This window comes from Salvelinus fontinalis, chromosome 23, assembly GCF_029448725.1.
Source record: "Salvelinus fontinalis isolate EN_2023a chromosome 23, ASM2944872v1, whole genome shotgun sequence".
Classification (NCBI taxonomy): domain Eukaryota; kingdom Metazoa; phylum Chordata; class Actinopteri; order Salmoniformes; family Salmonidae; genus Salvelinus; species Salvelinus fontinalis.
In genome coordinates, this window is record NC_074687.1 from 34,873,494 (window position 1) to 34,893,145 (window position 19,652).

Below are 19,652 nucleotides of genomic sequence, written 5' to 3' on the forward strand. Positions count from 1 at the left end.
AACATGTTCCGGGATTCTTCCGATGGCATTGAGGAGTGCACCACATCAGTCACTGACTTCATCAATAAGTGCATCAATGACATCATCCCCACAGTGACTGTACGTACATACCCCAACCAGAAGCCATGGATTACAGGCAACATTCGAACTGAGCTAAAGGGTAGACCTGCTGCTTTCAAGGAGTGGGACTCTAACACGGAAGCTTATAAGAAATCCCGCTATGCCCTCCGACACACCATTAAACAGGCAAAGTGTCAATACAGGACTAAGATCGAATCATACTACACCGGCTCCGACGTACAGACTACAAAGGGAAGCACAGCCGAGAGCTGCCCAGTGACACGAGCCTACAAGATGAGCTAAATAACTTCTGTGCTCGCTTCGAGGCAAGTAACACTGAAACATGCATGAGAGCATCAGCTGTTCCGGACGACTGTGTGATCACGCTCTGTTGTTGTGCCAACAGAGATTCTGGGTTCGAGCCCTGGCTCTGCCGCAGCCAGCCGCGACCGGGAGGCTCATGGGACGATGCACAATTGGCCCAGCGTCGTCCAGGTTAGGGAGGGTTTGGCCGGCAGGGATATCCTTGTCTCATCGCGCACTAGCGACTCTTGTGGCAGGCCAGGCACAGTGCATGCTGACCAGGTCGCTAGGTGTACGGTGTTTCCTCCGACACATTGGTGCGGCTGGCTTCCGGGTTGGATGTGCGTTGTGTCAAGAAGCAGTGCGGCTTGGTTGGGTTGTGTTTCGGAGGACGCATGGCTCTCGACCTTCGCCTCTCCCGAGTCCGTATGGGAGTTGCAGCGATGAGACAGGACAGTAACTACTACCAATTGGATACCACGAAATTGGGGAGAAAAAAGGGGTAAAAATAATAAAATAAAATAAAGTTAAAAAAAACAACACATCCAGCACGCTGATCGTCAACACGGGGTCCCCTCATGGGTGCGTGATTAGTCCAGTCCCTTCCTGTACTCCCTGTTCACTCGTGACTGCACTGACAGGCACGACTCCAACACCATCATTAAGTTTGCCAATGACACAACTGTGGTAGGCCTGATCACCAACAACAATGAGACAGCCTATAGGGAGGAGGTCAGAGATGTGATCAAGACAAAGGAGATGATTGTGGACTATAGGAAAAGGAGGACTGAACTCGCCCCCATTCTCACCGACGGGGCTGTAGTGGAGCAGGTTGACAAGTTCCTTGGCGTCCACATCACCAACAAACTAACATGGTCCAAGCACACCAAGACAGGCGTGAAGAGGGCACAACAAAGCTATTCCCCCTCAGGAGACTAAAGTATTTTGCATGGTCCTCAGATTTTCAAAAGGTTTTACAGCTGCACCACCGAGAGCATTCTGACGGGTTTTATCACTGCCTGGGATGGCAACTGCTCGGCCTCCGACCGCAAGGCGCTACAGAGGGTAGAGCGTACGGCCCAGTACGGGGCCAGGCTTCCTGCCATCCAGGACCTCTATAGCAGGCGGTGTCAGAGGAAGGCCCTAAAAATTGTCAAAGACTCCAGCCACCCTAGTCGTAGACTGTTCTCTCTGCTACCGCACGGCAAGCTGTACTGGAGCGCCAAGTCTATGTCCAAGAGGCTTCTAAACAGCTTCTACCCCCAAGCCCTAAGACTCCTGAACATCTAATCAAATGGCTACCCAGACTATTTGCAATGCCCCCCTCCCCCCCTTTTACGCTGCTGCTACTCTCTGTTATTATCTATGCATAGTCACTTTAATAACTATACCTATATGTACATATTACCTCAATTACATCGACACTGGTGCCCCTGCACATTGACTGTACCGGTACCCCCTGTATATAGCCCCGTTATTGTTATTTACAGCTGGTATTTTATTATTTGTTTTTCCTACTCTTACTTTTTTAGGTATTTTCTTAAAACTGCATTGTTGGTTAATGGCTTGTAAGTAAGCATTTCACTGTCAAGTCAACACCTGTTGCATTCGGCGCATGTGACAAATACAATTTGATTTCAACAGAACACACTGTCTTAGTTGTATCCATTGTATCACAAAGAAAGCCCCCTAATTGAACCCTATTCGAATCCTGTTGTGTTCATTATATGATATCCAGTAGAAACTGAACTGTATGAAGTCAAGCACTGTTACAAACACTATAACATAGTCAATCACAAGTGAATTAAACGACAGAACATACTGTACCTTGGTCAACCAAGAATCGTAACTTCTGGATGGTGGCTAGATTACCACTCACTCTGTAGATGCCATCAGCCTCTAAACCTGGTGGATACAAGTTAGACATTAAATACAAGCAGATTTGACAAGACTACGTTTTGATTTGTACTTATATGACCATAAATGACACATTTAGATACAATTCCTGGGTTTTACAATAGACAATGTGTACATTCATTGCAGTGGAATGGATAGTTGACATCTTGCCTAGATAGGGGCTTGGACTTGGACAACATACGGCTCTATTTCACTGTGACATTTTGAGCATTACTTTGATTATAGAGTCTGACTGCCATTTTCTTTTGCATCCAAGTACAGGAGACCAGCCTGCCAAACCAGCTCAACAGCATTTGATAGATTGTCATGCTTTCATTGTCCATACTCTAAAACCAAGCCATTTAAAAAATATATAAATTAAAAAGTGACCAGCATTTAAATACACAAGGCTGGAGGCTTAAAAGTTGAAACACAGGCTAGGCTACAGATAATGTAATGCTAAATATTTGAGTCACACTGTTGTCAGTGCAAACTAACACTGCCGCTGCATAGAGGTAGCTGGGGCGACACTTTCCTCTGGCTCTTTCTATCAATTGCTCTAATGAATGTCCGTCCACATTCCCAAGCATTTGACAGTGGCATACTATGTACTGTACTATACCGGTGGGGTAACTTGAGGATATGGTTGACTTGAAAAGTAGAGAAGACCTACGTTTCATTCTTTGCAAGGCATTCTTGTATAACGTCCTGGCTATTTTCTGCAGCTCAAGTGTTAAGATGTCCAGAGGAATTTCACCCCAGTGTTTGGCCCTTTGTTTACATAGAAAGCAGTCAGAAGTTGTTTGTTTGTTCTTTCCCTGCTGTGTCCAGAGCCCAGCCAATGGCCTCCCAAATGTTGTGTGTGTGTGTGTGTGTGTGTGTGTGTGTGTGTGTGTGTGTGTGTGTGTGTGTGTGTGTGTGTCTAAAGGTTTATTTTCTAACACACTAAAGTCCATCGTGTATCAAGAAATGCAACAGACCTTTAGATCATAATCATTACAGTTAAAAGACGTTCTTAATCATTATTATTTTCTCAGCGTGTTTATCGGGCCACAGCAATTTTACCCCCAGATAACTAATAGCCCTGAACAAATGTTCAGCCAAAACCACAAACGGAACCCATTACACAAACACATAATTCAGTCTCAATTTCAGCGCGTTATAAACAGTCTGAAGTGGACTCGGAATTGGACGCGGACCAAGAGTGAGTGATTTGGGATGCCGAGGAGCATTTTCCTCAGGGTTCAGCGCCTTTGCCTGGCCAGCTATGTGACGGAGCCTGGGAAACTACTGATCACACACATTGTGTGAGAACACTATGAGTCAATGACCGGGATACACGTCTTATAAAACAGGCACTCAAAACTATAGGTCTTTTCATATTCACTCTCAAATGTCAAAACAGAGGGGGAAGTGTAAACAGTGGTGAAATGCTGAAGCAGCTACTGTAACTGTGAGATGAAGCATCACTGAGGTGGACAGGCCGACTCGACAGGGTCAGGGAGTGGAGAAGGGTCAAACTACCAAATACAGGAGGACAATACAGTACATACTTCCGAAACACATCTTATCCATTGTTGATTTATTTCCCATAAACAAAAAATTAATTAAATATAACAATTTTAGTAAAAGTGCGTACCTCTTTTTTCGACGGCCTCCACACACTGCCTGACAAACTTTGGCACAGTGGTCCCTTCCCGCTCGCAAAGTGTCAACAAGTGACATCCAAACACTTGATCTGTGAGAAAAAAAAGACATGATTTGTTCAGTAAAAAAATCTATTTCCCAGAACTACTGAACTAGAGACAGTGTAAAAATATAGATATTAGCAGTAATCAGATATTGCATTTAATTGCATCAAAAGTCCTCAAACGTGGAATGTGTTGAAATGTCTGTTTTCAGATCTCAGGAATTTTGGTGGAACGGTAAAAGGTCTGTTTAATAAGTCATTCCATTCACGCTTGAAAAATCTCATTAATACTGTCCATTGATCATCATCATCATTATGTGGAGGGATAGGTAATTATTTCATAGCATGAGTAGTAACACTCATCGCTCTTGAATCCTACTGCCCTGCTTCCTCTGATGGCTGTTTCCAGAACAGTGCTACTAACAGTAGGCTACATGGATTCCACGGCCACATTGGTAAAGGATAAACAATCTAATGTTTAATCACACACTTAGCATTTTATCGCTAACATTTTTTCCCATGAACCCTGAGAATCCCAGGCCGCTTTGCTCCAATCAGAGGAAGAGGGGGGCCACATTTTCTTGCCTTATATGAACATTCTCATTGCTTCATTACTCTACTTTTGTCCATTTAAATGTACTGAGGCGTCCCTCATTTAACCTGTCCTTACTGGCAATAAACTCAGGCTTCTGTGGTCACTAACTCTGGTCAGTTAATCTCTAGTAGACGCCCTATAGGGCTAGCAAAAGCTAGGGTTAGCAAAGCATACCTCATCAATCATACACTGGAATTCAAACTGACTGTGCACAGAGGTACACTTTCTCACTCATCAACTGGCTTATGTTACATTATCGGGACTCTTGAACAGTGCTGTCTCTCTAGCACTGTGCAACATCAAAGATCGCGCTCTCTTGTTTATACACTGGAGGGAAGTGTGCACCAAATACATAAATGACTGCAAGCGCGGCACCTTTGCATACAAAATGCACTTCCCAGCGCTCGGCAGATAAGCAAGAGAAAAGACGAGGGAGAGGGGAAGGGGGGCAGAGAAATGGAGCAAAATTACCCCTCCTAAAGGAATTCAAATAACCCTCGCGTTGCATGGATTTAATTTGCATTCTGAAGTACGATAGGAAAGGGGGGGGACCTGATTTGAGGAAGCACACTCTCTGAAGTGGCTTGCCCACCAGCCCTGCCAAATAGGACAGTCTGGAGGCCACCTGCCCCACTCCTTAATCCAGAAGTATTTCATTTATTCCGTCAATAACGTCCTCTCCCTTTGATCTAGCGTTTGTCCCGTGGACACAACATTAAAGGGTCTCCTTGAAGCTGGGGGAAATTCCAAATACCGTTACCTTCTTCTAAGGATTGCAAATGTGCTTAAATATGCCCTTTAATGGTGTATTTTCCTTCAACCGTGAGCTCAATAAATTAGTTCCCCCTTAGAGGAATGGATTCTGTGGTTGCCGGTTGGATTGGCATGGTTTGTTCAAGTAAAATGCATTCAGTTTAATTTTATCAATCACTGTTGTTCTGTGACTCCTAATAAACGTGGAAAGACCTTTTCAAATATTCTATATTTACAATCAATTATAAAATAAATTGTGACATCTGGGAATATACAGACACAGTTAACTCTCTTTTTTCTTCTTTGAAGGGCTGTCCTAATAGAAAAAGATGACAAAATGTACAACACATTTTGAACGATTTGTGTTCTTCACAACATGTGAGGTGTGCTGGAAAATAATACACTTATACTGGTACATTTAAAACAGAATACTGTGATACCTTTGATGATGCCTTTCTCCTGTAGAGTCTTCATAGAAGGCCGTCTTGAGATGAACTTTTTGAGTCTGTTCTTCACCCCATTCTTATCAGCACTGTCCGACATGCTGTAGGTGAGCTTGGAAGACTTGAAAACTTGTCAGGAACACACAGACACACGGTTAAATGGCAACAAGTGAAAGGGAAAGCTAGAGTGTTTAGATGTGTCTATAGAAAGGCTCAGTAGGCCTATATGCCCATACAATGTTCAACCAGTAAAGTGGAGGTAGATAGCATGGTTCACCTCATCTCTCTTACCTGACCCTCGCTATTCCCCTCTCTCTCTTGTTAGAGTCCCACTGTTATTTATTAATTAGGCATCCTTCCAGGGGTCTCTCCCATGGCTGTCTTTTTCTATTATTCATTCCAATTGAACTTCTCCATGTCTAGAGGAATTCCCTGTAGTTTTTTTAAAGTCCGGGTACTGCTTGTCATTCTAATAAAAACGAACACTGCTCCTCCCAAATGAATCAAATGACCTATTTTGTCTACGGACTAGCTTTGCCATACAAGAAACAAGTTGAATATATTTATTGTATTACAGTTGGGTTAGACAGAGTTGCAAAGCAAATAATATTGTTGTCAGGTGATTGTATATCATTTCCTGAAAACATACAGTAGGACCTACAGTGGAAAAAAAGCTATCCATGTTGCTCTCCAGTTTGTGTAAAGTACTGTCTTTTTCATGGGCAGAAATTCACATGAACACAGCCAGAATCATACCCATAATGAAAGGTTCAAGCAGCTGAACATAAGAGACTGGATCTTGGCCTCTATGTCCCTGGCCCCTAATTAGAGATTTTAATATGCTCATCCAACATCAATATATTCGTCTCGCAGCGCTTAAGGTGATGAGATTGATTTGAACCAATGACAGGGATTAACATAATTGCTACTTGACATACGATGACATAATGTTAATTAGCATGTTCTTGTGTCATGTTCCTACAAGAGCCATAATTGAAATCAACAGTCCCACACACATTTTGGGCATATAAAAAGAAAACGCAAAAAAGTGCCACTAAAAATCAGGAAAGCTGTCAGACCTTATCATGTTGGTGGGTAAGGGAAATGAGCACACATACATTATGCAAATGTATGAGCAACCGTTTCCCTGAAAAAGTTATGTTTTGAGCAATTAAATCCCTACAGTAGCACAGATAAGAGACAACTTTTAATCAGCATACCTCCGAGTTCCAGCTTGTACTAACACGTCAAGAAGTGTTTTGATTAGCATCTGTAGTAGAACTATAGTCGTTGGAGACAACTTACTGAGTGAACGTCTGTGTTCAGGTTCCTTTGTGCAGGGGGAATCAGGCGCAGGTTTTGGCAGTGACAGTGTCTTGCTAGGCAACCCATGTCTGGGTAGGTACTCTGTGCTGTTTGCTCTCTGTATGCCAGGCTTGCCAGAGGCCTGTCCTCCAGCTCCTTTAGACTACATCAGAAAGGAGGTTACAACCTTTCAGAGTCCAAAAGGTAACTGGTTGCATACAGTAACTCATTATTATCAGTCATTATTCAGTAAAGCAGGTCTATGCGATTATCTGCACTACGTGGAACATACAATTATATGTTAAACCTGATATATAGTCAATGATTTATGGAATTGTCTTACTTTCATTTCGAGAAGCATATTATGACTAAGCAATATTCTGAATGATTTAGTGATAATTTCAATATCCAAAATCATAAACACTTCAGAAATGTTGAACTTCAAATACACCGTCTGTAAGAAACAGGAAACTGCTTACCAAGTTGTCAGCTGTGCTTTTAATAGCATCATGCCATTTACATATTGTGGGGTAATTGTCAGCCTGGAGAAGGAAGTCACTGCCAGAGCTGGTTGTTATCTGGAACAGAGAATGCTCAAATTGACCTCAATAAAGGTACAACAACAAACAGGCCTTTACCTAATGCATTCCCATGAAGCGGGGCATAATACATACCGAATAGCAAAGGTTAGAATTCATAATACCCTAAACTAACAATCAATATTTACATTTTCATATAATTTTAATGACACCTACTGATCCACATGAGTTTGTAAGACTATGCTCACTCCAGCATCAGCAGACTTTGCACTTGATACTCATTCCCTTGGTCTGTTGAGTCTTTTCAGCTATGTGCCTGTTAATATGTGTGGTCTCTGTGTTTGACAAGAAGCTCACGTTGTGCAGGGTGTGTGTGTGTGTGTGTGTGTGTGTGTGTGTGTGTGTGTGTGTGTGTGTGTGTGTGTGTGTGTGTGTGTGTGTGTGTGTGTGTGTGTGTGTGTGTGTGTGTGTGTGTGTGCCAAAAGAAGATACAAATGCAGACTGTATTCTCAGAGGGGAAAACATAATTAGTGTGATACTTGTCATCTTAATATCAGGCCTGTTCTGCATCTCTGCAACAGTGTAGTAACAGCATTTGGCGCCGTCAAACAGAATAACTGTACTGTTAGTAAAAGTCTTTGAGAAACCATGACATCAAGGTCAGCATTGTCAAGTGTGGTTGATATTACAGCTGATTAAATTTTGCTCATGTATTGTAACGGAAATGGTAAAAATAACATAAAAAGGAGATGAAATGGTATGAAATACCATACATAATGATGAAACTTATTTTCGCATGTTAATCTTCCTAAATTAGTTAAAATGTTGACAATTGTTCATCATTCATCTATGTGATAATTCCTTAGAGGAAGTGTTTTTACCATATGGAGTTTGGGATGTGAGTAACCTTTTCCCCTTCGTATATTAATATCTCTTTAATCCAGCATGAAAAGCCAGACCAGACCGTAATTATTTTTGTCACACGAAACCTTTTAACAAATTCTGAGGAGGAAATTTCATATTTTATCAACAACCATGCTTGCAAAGTCACTCGTAGCCTTGGGGAGTAGCATCTCACATCTTGCTGTCCCAATATTCCACTCATGCAATCATGGTTACCCTACATGGACCTTCAAAGTTTGGGACTATTGTGGAACTGACTTTTGTGACTTCCTTACAAAACGTCAGGAGCAGTTAAGCAGCATGCTTTTGTGATGCCAGATAAAAACAGAGAATGGTTAGGGGCACAATCCTTGTCAGAGTGAGTTTGCCATCCCTCTTTTCTTGGGTTACAAGCATTTGAACAAGCATGTTTGCTCTGGAACATTGTTTTTCCTGGAGGCTTCCCCAGGACGTGTCAGTAATAGGCTCTGCAATCACGCTGCAATGTGGGGGACAGGTTACGGGGAGGCTCACTGGTGAATCTGAAAGTGCTCTCAAAACAATCACAAACACACAAACCTTGGGCTCCGAGGATCTATTTTCTGTTCTCTAACATAAAGTATGTGTAATCAGATACACAAAACATAACAAATGGGAACCTGGAACCTATGTAAAAAATGTTCAACCACTACCATGTACAATACATCCTATAAATAACAACACAGATCGGTTGTGTTTGTATCACCTCTTCTCTCCACGATTAACTGGAACATAATGGACTTGGATAGGTTGTTTAATAACCCAAGTTAGATGTATTTGCATGAATTTTGCATTAGTTACAGTCTGTTCCTCTTATAAATGTTAGATGGTGGACACACTGAGTTCCCTCTCTATTCCCACAGGGGACTGATCTCGCTACCTTCAACTGGGATGACTGTATGTATTGATGTTTCATTTTGCCATTCACAGCCCCTCATAATTGTATAATTTGGCAGAAATGATTTACACCAGTATGTCAGAGCTTTAGAATCATAGTACGAGTTGATTTGAAGAATGAGTAAAGCAACCTTTCACGTACATTATTAATATCAATGAGAGATTTGCAAAGATTTTTAAGTTATGTGCCTGGATGTCAACTTCAAATCATAAGCCTAAAATCCTAGGCCTTGAAAGAGGAAACCAATATTAGTGACTGTTTATTAACTGGTCCCTGCAACTTGGAATCTCTGTTGAAATCCAATGTGTCCATATCATGGTGAAGCTAGCCTACAATCCTCTTTATATTGGGGTTTAAGACGCAGGATTTATCATGTAGTCCATGGGATCCTCATACAGAAATGCATCCTGAACATTACGTCCTTTTTCTTCTCCTGTCATCTTGGAAACAGAACCCTATTGAAATGTCTGGCTTACACCAAAGTATATCTGACTTCCTGATAAGGCAGACTCTTCCCTCTGAAGTTTAATCAAAAATTGAGAGTGAACTGCTTAAAAATATATATATTTTTAGGAGCATCTTAAAGATGCATTTAAGATTATCTGAAGCAGCGCAGAGAAATGACAGCGGACGCTTCGTGTCTATTCATTCAGTTAATGAAAAATGGAGATAAGCTCCTTCAACTAAATATGGCCCTACCCAGTCTCCATGTTCACATGTCAACTGTCCTAATCTGAGCCAGCACAAAGGTACAGTGTGTAGAGCACCGCCTCTCAGGCTCATATTGAGCTGTAGGTTCATTGGGACGACGCAAACTCCTTAGTATGCCATGATATTAATCCTGACGTGCACAGGCCTCTTGAACTAAGAGTTGGTGATTTTAATTAGCATGGTCATTTTATTCTCAGGCAAATGTTTGCTGGAGATGCTAATGTATGTGAAAGCAGATAGATCCCCCAAAGAACCTTCATATCAACATGCTAGCTATAGTCCACAGTCAAACAAAACAATAGGCAAACATATGAATTAATAAAGAAGGACAATGAAAATGTAATTATATAGTTTATACCACTGATTAACATTGTTCTTTATAACCAACAGACCAATAGTTGGTAATTCATAGACTGTTATGAAATGTGAGGTATTATAGGAGATAATCAGCTTTGACAATGCAATGGAAATGCATTGTAAAATGACTGCATATATACGGTATGACTTGACTTCTATTCAGGGAATATATTCAGCTCATTGCCACTATACAAAAACAAAAGTCAAAAGTTTGATGTGTATTTTTAAGAAGTGAAATGCAGTTATAGTAACCAGTGCAAAGTAGTGTTTTGCTTTTAGAAATGAAAAAGAATATGAAATAAATCAATTTTTTTCATCACATTTCTTAATAAAGAGGGTGTTGAATTTCTGGGCTTTATTTTGACTGGAGCCATTAATATTTAAATATGCACAGCGGAGCAGAGAGGAGAGTGCCATTTGTGCCTTTACATTTGCATGTGGCTCTTAAATTAAACATTAATTGTGGTTCTTCATAAAGGAACAATGCAATGTGGAAGCATTCTACTTTGCCAAGTTAATTATTTCCAATTTGCAACAAAATATCTGTAGATGTGTCAAAACTGCGATGATAATCACAGAAAGAAAAGTTCTTAGAATAACAGTGGAAATAGTGTGAAATTAAAAGAGTATCTAAGTGTTGGATGCTTTTTATTTAGGTCTGACCTGAGCAGAATGTTAATCCTGCAATGTACTGCTGAGTTATCTTAGGCCAAGGCGACAGTTGTCATAAGAATGTTCCATCATTTGCTGAAAATGTAATAAATCTCCACAATTCATAACCCACAAATTGCTCACTTCTCTTCTCTTTGCTCCATGACCTGAACTCATCCCAGATGCTCAATCTTGGTGGCTCACATTTCTCCACATAAGAAAGGTATAACATTTAATACTGTGTGATGCATGTCTGGCTAGTATTAAGTCATGTGGTTTAACTGAAGTTCATTTCTAAGTTGTAATCTCCAAGGCAATCTGCTGTTGGGGGTTTAAATCCTTCCACCGTACTGGCGATTAACATACTATATACTTTCACTGTTTCTCTGAAGAACCAAATTAATGCCCACTTCAATGTAAGCAGCTTTGAGGAAGAAGGGCCACACCACAAATACCTTTTCTACGCTCTGGGACTACCAGAGAGAGACTGTCATTTTAACGGATTAAGTCCTCATCTCAAGTCTCCAGAGACCCACTTCAGAGGGAGCATTACGAAGGTAACTTACAACTACGCAATCAACGTAACGCAATGCTGATGCAATTTAATAAACTATTATGTTTTCAACTTGCTTCCCTCCTTTGAATAAGAACACTGTGTTCCAGTGACAGAATGAAATACACAGATAAAAGCCTTTTTTTTTTTAAAGGGACCAGCTGAGAGAATGACATGGGGAACCTGACTACGTCTTGTAGGGGTCAGGCCTTAGATGACGGCTAGTGTTTCACAAGGTGACATTCTGTGTTAATCTGGGACTATTGCCAGCTGCCTTGCGACTCTGTTGTCATAAAGTATCTGTGTTTAAGGGTTACAGGGAAGAATCTTTCAAATGCTCTCATTGTTTTTTTTACATGGTTTGTGGAGAAAGAGACAATATATAAAAAAATCACAGTGCCACTTTACTTCACAGCTTAGAATAAATGTGTAATAACTTAGTAACAAAGTGGAGCTGTAACTACCCTTATTCCGAGCTGGGAGTAATGTGCTATCCATATGTATAAAAATACAACGTATGATGGTACTCTAACAGACCACAGAGTGACAAACGGACAGGCCTTCCTCTCATAATGGTAATGTGTTTTGTTTGTTTATGTGAATAGATTGATATACAATAATCTTACGACCCCATTTGAAGCCCTAAGATTTTGCCATCCTCCTGGGCCAATTATCCATAACACTTATCACAAAGTCACTCCGAAACATATCAATCCGTGCGCATGGCCGTGAGGTACAGTGTGAAACGCCAGTTGTGATAACACTGTTAAAGAGCTCCAGACTCCCGCAGCTCTGACACCACGGAGACATGCATCGCTACAATATGGTGCATGTCTTAGTGGTGCGGTCTCTACCCTCCAGCCAGAAGGACAAGAAATGACAAGACAAGAGGGAGGTGGGTGAAGGAATAGCAGTGGAGAATGAAATGCAAGGATATGCTCATTATATAAAATGTGATTGCTCAAAATCAAACAAAATTTGGTATTATTCATTCATTGATCTGGATATTGCTATTATGGTCCAACTAACTTTCCCATTAACATTCTAGTATAGGCTGTATTTTAAATAAACTAAGCTACTAGTTGTTGGCCGATGCCTACTGTCATCAACACTATGGAAGTTAGAAGCTTCTTTTTGGGTGTAGCCCTTTCCTGCAGTCATGTGACCAAATCACCCTCTAGTGGCCTCATGGGTGGAAAGTTATTCATATTTTTCATAATTTCATAATTAATAAACAATAAAACAAAAAAAATGCAGAAAATACGGTGTTTCTATGTGAAACGGTTTTGTTATATTTCAGTCGTCTGTGATGTATATAAAGTGTAATACTTGGATAAACTCCAAATGAAATACATTCAACTCTATATCTGACATGGTACAGGTGTCTTCTCCCCCCCACCCCCCCCCCCCATAACAATGTCTGTGAGGTATATACTTTTGTTTCAAAGTAGATTTGTTTAAGACTACCAAGAAACACTCTGTGTGACCCTGATTTAGCCCACAGCAGTAAAAGGTTAACAACAGGTCAATCTCCTAGACCTCACCAAAGTAGTGTTGGCTAGTACAAGCAAAGTCTGTGTCTGTGAGAGGCTACCTCTATTTGTGTGTGATGTGATGTGGGATCCATTTTGGGAGCGAGCCACTCCTATTCACAATCGTAATCACGGCTGGTCATCAAGAAGCAATCAGGCACCGGGAGCTTTAAGACAGATGGCATTAAAGTAGTCAGGTCAGCAGCTTTGGACGATTACATCCTGGGATCAGGGGACCAGTAGGCGCCAGATAAATCCTACTCCTACTGTACAAACTACAACCTGCTCTGACAATCTACTGTACTGATCTTTCAGTTGCTTTAAATAGTAAATACATTCATTTACATCGATCTGGTACAGCTTTTCTTATTTACTCCACTCAAGATACAGCTCCTACACTTCAGGGCCTGGCTGATGCATAATGATGTGGAGGTGTTCCGTATTTCTGTGTTGGTGTAACAAGGGCCAAGCCAGTTGTAAAAGTCAATGCCTTTCATCTGACTGAACTTTAGAAAGGTTGAGGCTCATACAGAAATCCGAAGATCAAAAACTGTGCTAACCTCAATGAACTTCTTCCGAAAAAATTAGGATGACATCCTGCCAGTATAATTCACCTTTAACACTCAGAAGGACGCTTCCTGAAGTGATTACGGGTCTTTCGCAAGAATATTAAACTTTCCTGTTGATTAGTCAAGACAAAGCAATGTTTTTAGAGTGGTGGCAGGTTAAAGCTCCTCCACTAAAATGGACTCATTATTTTCTAGCCCTGGGCTCTATTTCATCATCTTAGTTGTTTCTGTCTTCTCTCCATGGTTGTTGTTGAAGTCTGTTTTTCCACATCGTGACTATGAGAACGATGTTTGTCAGAGCAGAGAGGGTACAGGGGGCTCACAGCAAGAGTCGCCCAAAACTCCAAAGAATCAATTAGTGATGAGAGAAGGATGCTGGTGTTGACGTCTCTGTAGCAGCAGCCAGTGGTTAAAACCAGACGCCTTTGACACTACACTACTTTTTGTCTCTCTTTCTTCTGGTGGAGTTGATGCAATTTGGACTTTTCTGCTCCTTTTGTTATTTGCTTTTAACTCACTCAAGCCAGACTCAAACACTTAGATATGCAGAAAGGCATGAAAAATGCATGACCACTTATTCAAAGTTGTGCTCCTTTTCATTTGTTGAGCAACGTCAGAGATACTTCTCGTTTTATTATCCTCGTGGGATAGTTTTTGAGCCGTTAGTCCTTTTCAAACAGACTATCTGCTTTCATCAATGCTGATAATAGTTTTTAAAAAACAAATAATGTTGAAATACTTATGAATTGCTTTTGGTTATAAAGACAGTGTGCCAGGCATTTCCATTCAGTCTTCTGAAACAGACATTTTGACATATTATTTTTAGTATATCATTTGGGGGGTGCTTATATTTCTCCTGTTAAACACAAGTTTGTAATGGAAATGTGTTTTTGCATATCCCAACCCCCTGAAACCCACACAGGGAGTAGGGTCACAGTCACCATTGAACAGCACCGCTGAGGCAATCAGGGTTAAATGCCTTGCTCAGCTACAGATTTTTTATATATATTTATTATCTTGTCAGCTCCGGTCCTCGAACCAGCAACCTTTCAGTTACTGGCCCAACACTCTAACCTCAAGGCTACCTGCCACCCCTGGTATGACAGCTCAATATAGATAGACTGCAGTTTGGAATACAGAGTTCTGCTCAATGTGTCTGACTTTGATCGGACAAATTTTAAACCTCATATAGCCTTATATATGGTTTGGTTTATGGTTCCCCAAGCTAAAGTATGTCCTCTCCTCATGTCCCTTTTCTGCATCATGTCCCCTCCTACCTCTATGCTTCTTCAAATGTTTTTTATTTTATTTTTTATCACAGTACAAATAGAAGTTTAAACAATCTCTGTTCTTCAGTGAACCTTTTTGTATGTTTTTACAATCTTATGTATCATAAGGCAGCTGTGTGACGAACAATGACATATCTCATATCTCATATTGCAGTCAAATATGTGTATTTCCTGTCAATCCTCATGCGATGTTTAAACTGAGACTGATACAGACGCAGAAGTGACTTACTCTCAGCCTCAAAACAACCACATCACAATTGACCACAGTTTTCTCTAGTTTCTAACTATGTTTGTGTATGCATTCTTTCCGTGAGCATGGCACAAGATATGGGGGTCCCCCAGGTGTCAAAGGACTCCAAATACAAAGACCAGAGCTCCCTCCTTGTTTCTGCAAGGTTACGTTTCACTTTGTCAACCCTGGCTGTGTAACTGATAGCCTGATAAAAATGTAGCAGACATGAACCTTGCATTGTTTTAAGAATTTCCTATGTAGAGACCAAGTGAAGGTTATTCACAGTGTCTCGCTAAGCTGAAGTGTGGAGTAACCTTGAAGGAAAACAAAGTCCCTCCTTCCTTAAGCTCCTGGTAGGGCAATACTGAATCATGAAGAACAATATCCATCTATTCATAAACACAAATTATGATATTGGTGAGTGAAGAGATAACGGGAAGGGTGAGTAACAGACTTGTGTCAAGTCTAAAAAGAAGCCTGCAGCTGAATAAATACTGTGGGTGACAATGGCCTCAGTTAACACCCTCCTCCCATTCCCATCCTCTTTCCCATGCTTGTGGAATATGGAAGACCTTTGTGTCACCAACCTTGTCACTCCTCCACAATGACAAAAAGAAAGAAAAAAAGTGAATAAATAAACTGGATAGATGAATAACATGAACACCTATTTCTGAACCATTTCCATCAACAACTTTTTCTAACACTTTTACTATTCCTTCAGCTGCCCTCGAGCCAAACCAGAGCTTTCTTCTAACCATGTTAATTCCTATGCAGGACCCCCATAAAGTGATTGAACCATTTCCTCAGTCGATCACACATTCAGTAAACTTTCAACTTTATAGATAAGAAAAACATACTTTTTTTTCAGGCGGGCATTGCCTTAATGAGTCAGTCAGTTTCAGCTCTCCTCTATCCTTTTACCCATGACTTCCTCTAGAAATAGCAGGTTGGCTGCTTCCTGCCTGCCAAGCAGCCATGTTGCTGATCTGAAAAGCTACTGTGGGGGAAAACAGCTGGTGACCACTGAGGTCTTAGAAAGTCAACGCTGACTAACTGAGAGGCACATTTCTCAGGGTCATGACCCTGTGATCTTTGGATGGGTAGCCTGTTAATGACAACACTGTCCAGGGAGGATGCTTCCTTACTGGAATGTTCACAGAGAATGATAGTGATAGAGAGCAGAGCGCTGAGCAGAAAATAATGTTCGGCTTCATGCCTATTTGATTGCAGTATTTATTGAGCTGAGGCTCCTTGTCATATTTGGACATTGGATTTGAAGCGCATTCAATCGATATATCTTGTGCATTTAAAATGTTGGATTTGGAAGAAATACACTGAAATACACTGAATGTACAAAACATTAGGAACACCTGATCTTTCCATGACATAGACCGATCAGGGGAATCGATTGGATTCAACATGGGTCAGCATCCCTGTCGAACACTTTGGACACCTTGTAGAGAGTCCATGGCCCAACAAATTGAGGCTGTTCTGAGGGCAAAAAGGTGTGCAACTAAATATTAGGAAGGTGTTCCTAATGTTTTGTACATTCAGTGTATATACTGATACCATCAATAAAGGTTTAAAGTTGAGAATCACATTTATGTCTGTAACCACTGGTACTTTGCACTACATTTTTATTACTCCATATCAAATCTAGTGAATGGCCTTTTGAGATCACCATTTGCAATAGTGCCAAACTCATCAAGTCTGTAAACCGGCCCTTAGTTTACATGGTTCAATAGAGCAATTATGTTGTCATCGTCTTTGAAATATCTTAGAAATTGGGTTCTATCTGGAAGTCAGAGATATGGGGAGCGGAGATACTGTATAAGCGGGCGAACAAAACAAACATTTCTATTATATTTTTGTAATCGTATCTACCCATCTGACAGGCATATCTTTGTGAGGTATTTCTTCGATTATTGTATAAATCAGTCTCTGGAATGGTGCGAAATTAAAAGTAACTTTCCGTACTAATTTTAACTGTAATCCTAGTGTTGATTGACAATGTTGTCAGAACTCAGAATAGCTTTGCGTCGGCATTACACACACTTTTCTGTCCACAGCACTTGGATTATTCAAGATTATGGTGTAATTCCCATTTTAATCTTCACTGCATTAACATTTTGAGGCTGAAATACTGTGCGGAAGAGTAGCGACCGGCAGCGATGAAGTGTCTTAAGCGTCTGATGAGATCGTGAAATCTGCTCTCATCCTCGTCCTTTTCTCCCGCTTATCACAGCATTTTTTTTCTCATGAAAACTTGTGCTGCCACCGCCAATGAATTGATCATCAGTTTGCTTTGCTGGCTTAAGCTTTTATCAAAGAGTATCTTGAAAAGGCAATAAGAAGATAGTACTGAGAAGTTCAAAGGTCTAATTCCCTAAACTAAAGGCCATTGGGTCTGAAGAGACAAGATGTTGGCTTAACATCATCTTCAAATTCAATCTGACTCAATTGAAATGTCTTCTCTGAACAGGTGGAAGCAACGAAAAATTATTTATGAAAATTGATCAAATATCTTAAGTTGAGTCTATTATATACTGAAATTATCAAGGAAAGAGTGCATCCGAGAACATCCCATCATCAACAACTAAAACAGACAATTTACAGGCTGCTCAGTCTTATTGTAAACTTGCTTGATCCTTGTCTTCACGCAGAAACAAAATGGCCGTACCTGAACCACGTTCTTCCGGCTGGACCTCTCTGTTGTCCATTCAACCACGGCCCCACAGAGATCCACCCCATCAGGGCTGCATCCAGGTTTCTACAGACATATAAGAGGCAGAGTGGAGAGGTGTTTAGTGAATAAAGGTTACTACACTGAACAAAAATATAAACGCAACATGTGAAGTGTTGGTCCCATGTTTCATGAGCTGAAATAAAAGATCCCACATAAATCTTATTTCTCTCAAATTTTGTGAACAAATTTGTTTACATCCCAGTTAGTGAGCATTTCTCCTTTGCCAAGATAATCCATCCAGCCTGACAGGTGTGGCACATCAAGAAGCTGATTAAACAGCATGATCATTACACAGGTGCACTTTGTGCTGGGGACAATAAAATGCCACTAAAATGTGCAGATTTGTCACACAACACAATGCCACAGATGTCTCAAGTTTTGAGGGAGCTTGCAAATGGCATGCTGACTGCAGGAATGTCCTCCAGAGCCCTTTCCAGAGAATTGAATGCTCATTTCTCTGCCATAAGACAAAAGTCATTTTAAAGAATTGAGCAGTACGTCCAACCGGCCTCACAACTGCAAATTAAGTGTAACCACGCCAGCCCAGAACCTCCACATCTGGCTTCTTCACCTGCGGAATCATCTGAGACCAGCTACCCGGACATCTGATGAAACTGTGGATTTGCAAAACTGAAGAATTTCTGCACAAACTGTCAGAAACCGCCTCAGGGAAGCTCAGCTGCTGCGTTCTCATAGTCCTCACCAGGGTCTTGACCTGAATGCTGTTCGGCGTTGTAACCAACTTCAGTGGCCAAAGACTCACCTTCGATGGCCACTGGCATGCTGGAGGAGTGTGCTCTTCAGATTAATCACATTTTCAACTGGCAGATGGCGTGTATGGCGTCGTGTGGGCGAGCGGTTTGCTGATGTCACCGTTGTGAACAGAGTGCCCCATGGTGGCAATGGGGTTATGGTATGGGCAGGCATAAGTTACAGACAACAAAAACAATTACATGTCAATTCGATTGCACAGAAATACCGTGATGAGATCTTGAGGCCCACTGTCGTGTCATTCATCTGCCGCCATCACCTCATCAGCATGACAATGCACAGACCCATGTTGCAAGGATCTGTACACAATTCTTGGAAGCTGAAAATGTTCCATGTCAACCATGGCCTGCATACTCACCAGATATGTCAATCATTGAGCATGTTTGGGATGCTCTGGATCGACATGTACTGCAGCATGTTCCAGTTCCCACCCATACTCAGCAACTTCACACAGCCATTAAAGAGGAATGGGACAACATTACACAGGCCATAATCAACAGCCTGATCAACTCTATGCGAAGGAGATGCATGAAGCAAATGCATGAGGCAAATGGTGGTCACACCAGATACTGACTGGTTTTCTGATCCATGCCCCTACCATTTAAGGTATCTGTGACCAAAAGATGCATATCTGTATTCCCAGTCATGAGAAATCCATAGATCAGGGCCTGATGAATTTATTTCAACTGACTGATTTCCTTATATGAACTGTAACTTCTTTGAAATTGTTGTGTGTTGTGTTTATATTTTTGTTCAGTGTAGTTTCACTGCTGTGTTTGTGAATGGGACTCCTAAATGTATCATAGTTGTGCAGTAAATATCAAAATAAATGTTTAAA

The 19,652-nt window shown here is 41.1% G+C and overlaps 1 protein-coding gene across 1 annotated transcript in view; it reads right to left on the minus strand.

Annotated features, from left to right (window-relative positions):
- Nucleotides 1-19,652, minus strand: part of LOC129821485 (rho GTPase-activating protein 15-like) — a 58,227-nt gene that overhangs the window by 16,563 nt on the left and 22,012 nt on the right. Inside the window, exons 6-11 of the mRNA XM_055879168.1 lie at nt 17,978-18,067; nt 7,525-7,623; nt 7,046-7,208; nt 5,738-5,869; nt 3,899-3,997; nt 2,191-2,268 (exon numbers count right to left, since the gene is read on the minus strand). Of these exons, the coding sequence (XP_055735143.1) occupies nt 2,191-2,268; nt 3,899-3,997; nt 5,738-5,869; nt 7,046-7,208; nt 7,525-7,623; nt 17,978-18,067 (661 nt within the window). The remainder of the gene's footprint in view (nt 1-2,190; nt 2,269-3,898; nt 3,998-5,737; nt 5,870-7,045; nt 7,209-7,524; nt 7,624-17,977; nt 18,068-19,652) is intronic.